This window comes from Nannospalax galili, unplaced genomic scaffold (genome assembly GCF_000622305.1).
Source record: "Nannospalax galili isolate Female #2095 unplaced genomic scaffold, S.galili_v1.0 scaffold1415, whole genome shotgun sequence".
NCBI lineage: Eukaryota > Metazoa > Chordata > Mammalia > Rodentia > Spalacidae > Nannospalax > Nannospalax galili.
The window spans coordinates 560,512-566,973 of record NW_008336308.1 but is presented as its reverse complement, the minus strand read 5'-3'; the positions used below and the strand labels follow the sequence as shown (position 1 = coordinate 566,973).

The following is a 6,462-nucleotide window of genomic DNA, read 5'->3' as shown; positions in this document are numbered from 1 at the left end:
ATCGTTATTTCTTCTTACACAGCTCTTAGTGGTTTGATTTATATAACAGCATAAGTCTGCATGATACCCAAACAGAAATTAACGAAATGATTCATTTCACTAAAGTTAAACTATTTTTTAAACATTTTTATTTATTTATTTTTATTTTATGTGTATGAGTGTATTGCCTGCATGTGTGTAAGTGCACCTGTGTCATGCTCTGCCCAGGTGCACACCTGTAGTCCCAACACTTGGGAGGCAGAGGCAGGCAGATCTCTGTGAGTTCAAGGCCAGCCTGGTCTACATAGTGAGTTCTAGGACAGCTGGGGCCACAGGGAGACCCTGCTTCAAAAAGACAAAAAAAAAAAATCATGCACATGACCGATGTGATTCAGAAACTTTAAATATTATTGTTATGTATCATTTTAAGGATGACTGTATAGGAAAATATTTTCTAATCCTCAATATTTAGCACTATACATCTGTGTAAGTGTGGAGTTTGATTATTGGATGTAATGATCATTTATTTCTTTTTGTTTGTTTTTTTTTTATTTTTTCGGTCTTTTTGAGACAGGGTCTCCCTTTAGCCCCAGTTGTCCTGGAACTCACTATGCAGACCAGGCTGGCCTTGAATGCACAGAGATCTGCCTGCCTCTGCCTCCTGAGTGCTGAGATTAAAGGCATGCACCACCACGCCCAGCCATTTATTTCTTTTTAAAATAATTGCTACTGTTGTTTTATTGGATATACTGATTTGTTTCATAAAGACATTTTCCCAGGAGTATGTCATGTGTCTCTACCATGCTCACCCACCATCTTCTCCTTTCTTGCATCTCCACTCCCATTATTCCCCTTCCTGCTCCTGGGCTTGCATTTGTTTAGATTTATGACTAATGTTCATAAGAATATTTACTTCCAAAGAACAAAATCTATTGTTTTAAATGTTGACATGATTTTTAATGGGCCCCATTTATCACTTACTTCATGTCCTTTCCTCCACTTGGGATTTAAATGAAAATATAATATTTTTATTTTATTTATCTATGTAAACAAACTCCCCGGGTACTCACTGTCCTTGATAGTGGGCATCTTCTCATATAACACGGGAGAACTCTGCTTTTCACACTTCTTCCTTCTCATTCTTGAACTCACCTGTAGTGTTGTTATTTTCCCCCGTTTTGAATCAGTACATGATTCTTTTGTACACACAGCTACCAAGTCTCCTCTATTCTCTCCATTCTGCCTCAGCTCTGTAAAATTAGCAGGCATTGGAGACAGAATTAATTCTGCTTAAGCACTAGAATATTTGGATTTATAAAAATCTTTTTTTTTTCTCCCAGTAAGGTAGAGAACTAAGGTTTAAAGGGTGTAAGACCGTATAACACATGTTCTGTTATTACTTAACTAATAAAATGTGACTTGATTTTAGACATGCTTAATATTTGGCTGTTGGAGAAATTTGTAGGTAAGATACTGCTTAAAGCTTCTTAAGTGCTTTACTTGTTAAGCAAAACAAAATGCCTTCTATAAAAAATTAATGATATTTAAAATTTTTTTCCAATTACTCAGGCTCGCCCTGTGATCCCACCTACATCTTGAGCTGTGCTCCTTGCAATGTGATCTGCTCCATTATTTTCCAGAATCGCTTTGATTATAATGATCAGGAATTTCTTGACTTGATGGAAAGATTAAATGATGATACCCAGATTCTGAGCTCCCCATGGATGCAGGTGAAGTCAAGATCATTTCTTTTTGAGAATATACTTAAGAACTTTCTTTCTCACAAGATCAAATTCTGCACGGATCAAATAATGAGGGGGATGGACTCCACAGTCCTGCCTAGAGTATTATAGTAAAAATATCTGGAAGCGATGTTTAAGTTCTTTTCTGTACAAAGAGGAAATAATAAGGGCAAATACCATGTTCACTGAAGCCTGTTAGCTTTGTATCCATTGACTTTCCCATTGACTTCCACAGAGGTGTTTGTATAAAACTATTTATTCCCTTCTAGATGGAAAGGCAGTCACTCATAGAACATTCTTATACCATCCAGAACTTCATTTACTGCCAACGATTAAGCATGTCTTCATCATATTACTTGACATAAATATTTTAGTTTAGAAAGAAAAAGGAGAAAGACTGTTTGAGGCAATAGAACCCTCCAGGACGCAATGAGTAGCTTTGATCCCCCTTGTTGTCTTTTATCCTTCTCTTTCTTTTATTATATCTTTTGTTTTCTCAAAATATTTTTATTAATTCTTTGAGAATTACATACAATGTCTTTTTATCATATTCACACCCAACTCCTCAACTCCTCTTGCATCCACTCCCACCTCCCTACCCCTAACTTTGTTTTCTCTTTTTAAAAATATTTACTAACGCATCTACTTCACCAGCTTCTGCAGGCTCTGGGACCATAGTGAAGGTTGGGGGTTGTGATCTTAAGAGCTGGATGTTAAGGAAGACCAGAGCAAAATAGTGTCTTCTCCATACTGTACTCAAGAACTCACTAGCTCTGGTTGCCTGCATAAAACTTACACAAGATCAAGTCAGTCAACATTCTAGAATACAGTGGGAAGAGGTCATGATCTCTTTCCCCTAAATGATGAGCTATAGAAAGTTGATAGCTTCACTGGGATGGAAGGGAGAGATAGCTTTTTTGATTTTTAAAAAATATTTTCCAGCCCTATCTCCAGCTAGCCTAGCACTCACTATGTAGACACAGCTGGTCTCGTACTCACAGAAATCCACCTGCCTCTGCCTCCTAAGAGCTGGGATTAAGGCATGTGGCAACATGCCCTGCTCCAGAGATAGTTTCTTTAAGGGGGTGTTTCCTGGTTGGTTGGCAACACTCAGGTAGATGGTGTTACACCCAGAAATGTACACATAGAATAAATTGGAGTCAATGGGTTATTAAATGATTTCAGGTTTTTGATGCTTCACCTAGGAAAGTAGTTTAGATGGTAACAGGTAAAAATGACAAATGGAAAGCATGGTTTGTGGACTATAAATATCCTCACAGTATTTTCCTGTGCAGAATTGGCATCTTCTGCACTCTGTATAAATAATGATTGTGTGATCATACAGAAGTTGCTAATGGCTGAGGTATGCCCTTGATGTCAAGGTATCCTTGAGCCACATTCATTTCTAAATACTCACTCCATGGCAGATACTGGTTCATAGGAATAAAGTTTCTAGGTGTTAACTTTCTGATCTAAATTATCAACTCTCAATTTCTGTCATCTAAAAATATGAATAACAGTAATTTATATCATAAATTATTTCAAACTAGCAATGAAGAACAGATATAAGCATATAGTGAGTTGGCATAAATGTGCTAAAATGTTTCATGAGTGTGGAAAATTGGTTATGAACTTTGATCATCTGGGAAAGATTTTCTTCCTCATCTCTTTCTCCTACCACAGAGATTTAATATATATGTAAATAAAAATCTTATCATGTTGGACTTCTTTTTTCATTCATATTTATAATTATAAATCTAGTTAGTCTTGCTTTGTGTTGTAAGTATACATGAACTTAATAATTTTACTCAGTGTGCTGGATAGCTTTAGTATCAACTTGACACACCTGGATTAAGGGAGCCTCATTTTGGGAATTGAACTGGCCTGTGGCCATGTCCATGGGGCATCTTCTTGATTGTTGAGTGATGTGGGAGGGTCCAGACCACTGTGGGTGGTGCCACTCCTGCAGGTGGACCTGTGTTGCATAAGAAAGCAGGCTGAGCAGGGGCCAGGGGAGCAAGGCAGTAAGCAGTGTTCTTCTATGGCCTGTGGTCTAGCTCCTGTCTCTAGGTTCCTGCCCTGAGTTCTTACTTTGGGCTCCCTGATGAACTGTGACCTGGAGATGTAAGACAAATAAACCCTTTCTGCCCCAAGTTGGTATTGGTCAGCATGTTTTGTCACAGCAGTGGAGACTCAAACCAGGACACTCAATTAATAAATAATGAGTCTTTTGTCTCATAGGTCTGTAATAACTTCCCTTTTCTCATCGACTATTGTCCAGGAAGTCACAACAGATTTTTGAAAAATATGGATTACAATAAAAGTTATTTTATGAAGAAAATAAAAGAACATCAGGAATCCCTGGATGTTACAAATCCACGAGACTTTATTGATTATTATTTAATTAAAAGAAATCAGGTAAAGTGTTAATATAAATGAATTTATTTCATTATTCAAGTATTTTATAGTTTATTAAGTGATAACATGTTTACAAGATATATTTAAATGGACTGATCAGTAACATTTGTAGAAATTTTAGGTATTTTATTTTATCTTTTTTTAAAAAAAATTTTCTCCCTTAGTAAAAGCAGATATTTTAACATGTGTTACAGAAGAAGCTCTACACTGAATTATTTACATATATTGATTCATTATATAATGATTTAAAGAAAATAGAAAGGTAGATATAGGACTCATAGTCTTATCTACAAGACTGTAAAGATTCTGTTGGAAAAGAGAAGTTGGTCCTAAAATATTGGTTCACATATCTTGAGAATACTCCTTTTTTTTTATAAGATCCTTCATTTCTTTTTTTTAATGTACTCTTTCTTCTTCATTTTTTATGGGGCTTTTGGATACTCTATAATTCCCCATCTGAAGAGGTAACCCTAAAATCTTTTAAGGCCTAGATAAAACTCCCAAATACTTTTGACATTATTACCCTTTGGAAAGGAGTATCGTGCTAAGAGGCCTAAAGACATTGTGAATTTTAGCCAAGAAACTGGCTACTTTTCTTTGGAGTCCTTGTCCCCTAATTGCCTACCCAATTCCTACCTCCTATTCTTATCACACAATCCTCTGAAGGGGTTACCCAACTTGAGGATAGGAAAGCAGGACACAGACCACTCTGGCTTCTTCCATGCTGAACAGGGACACAGGGTGAGGCAATTGGAGTACCCCTTGAATCATGAATAGGAGATGTGAAAGAGAAATAAAGGCAGAACTAATTAGCATTACAAGTTCTAGAAAGAAGTCAGAACAGGGAAATTTTCAAATGTTCTTATGAGAGTCCATTGGGACTTATTGACGAGAGCTTCCAAAACCATCTCTCTATTGGGTTCCTCCTCCATTGTTTGTGTGCATGTGTGTGTGTGTGTGTGTGTGTGTGTGTGTGTGTGGTAGCTGTTTGAGTGGTTAGAATCAGTGTCAGTTCCCTCTCAAAGGCTTCTAGATAGGGGGAGAAAACAAATTTAGCCATCATTTTAAAACAACAGCCAGTTGTCTCCCTTAGTTACAGGTGGACACTACAGTATTGCAGACCAAGATTTGAAGTCTTACATCTGAGCAGCACTTTGTGATTAGAAACAAAATCTTCAATGAGAAATAATTGTCTAAATAACTTTTTATATGGACTTAAGCCTAATGTCTGGGATGTGCAATCCCTTGAAACCTTAAAGGAATATACTAATGACTTTACTCTGGTTACACATTGCTTCCAAAATGGGCAGAAAACCTGAGAAAGCCTAGGCAAATCACGAAGATTTGTGTAGGTTTGTTATGATATATAAAGGATGAGACAAAAAATAATAAACAAGGGCTGGAGAGATGGCTCAGTGGTTAAAAACACTGGGTATTCTTGCAGAAGACCCGGGTTTGAATCCCAGCACCCACATGGCAGCTAATAACTGTCCATAACTCCAGTCCCAGGGTATCTGACAGCCTCTTCTGACCTCCGCAGGCATTGCATGATATGGGTGCCCTTACCTACATTCAGGCAATACAATACACATAAAATTTTAAAAAAATTAAAAAAATAATATACACATAATCTTAAATTTTCCAGGGTCATAGTTTAGTCAACTAGTTTAAGGAACAAAATACATATCTAGTCAAGGTTTATCTGAGAATATTTGATTTTTATACCCAAGCTGTATCTACATAACATATGGTAATTAACAGTACCAGACTGGTGGAACTAACCTTATTGGATGTTTAACAGCCATACTTTGAGGCCTATACAAATCTGGTCAGAGGGATTTAAAGGATAGCTTTTGCCCTTTGCCCTCCAAGGTTGACTAAGTTCCAGGCGACTCTGGAGCATCTCTCAAAATGTCCTGTAAATATGGTGAGTCACCTCTCCTCTTGTTCAGGGAGGCCATGGAGACTCAACCAGGTGAACTTGCATCAGTGTCCAGTCTATAAAGAGGAGGGTCAACTCAGAGGAAACATTTCATCCATGCTTCCAAGTGAAGCTAGATATGGTTGAGCAGGATCTTTGACTTATCTTCACATAGATGGAACTGATAAAAGAAAGGCTCCAGGGGCTCCTCCAAAGCCCATGTGACCCCTGAGGAACAGATCCTCAAACGACCTTAAGTGTAAAAAGAAATCAATTTATTTGGGCCAACTGTATGGTCTTAAACACCCAAAAGTAAATTTTAGTTTTTTTTTAATGTGAGAAAATGTAATGCTGATCCTGGAAAACATAAACTGAGTTAATAATTAGAGCCTTGTTCTTGAC

The 6,462-nt window shown here is 37.2% G+C and overlaps 1 protein-coding gene across 2 annotated transcripts in view; it reads left to right on the top strand.

Moving 5' to 3' along the window:
* Positions 1 to 6,462, top strand: part of LOC103732443 (cytochrome P450 2C29-like) — a 28,827-nt gene that overhangs the window by 1,665 nt on the left and 20,700 nt on the right. The window contains exons 4-5 of one of the 2 annotated variants that reach the window (XM_008831013.2): positions 1,549 to 1,709; positions 3,963 to 4,139. In XM_008831013.2, the coding sequence (XP_008829235.1) occupies positions 1,549 to 1,709; positions 3,963 to 4,139 (338 nt within the window). Of the gene's footprint in view, positions 1 to 1,548; positions 1,710 to 3,962; positions 4,140 to 6,462 lie in introns of those variants that run through there. The other variant, XM_029562484.1, reaches the window with a different exon arrangement.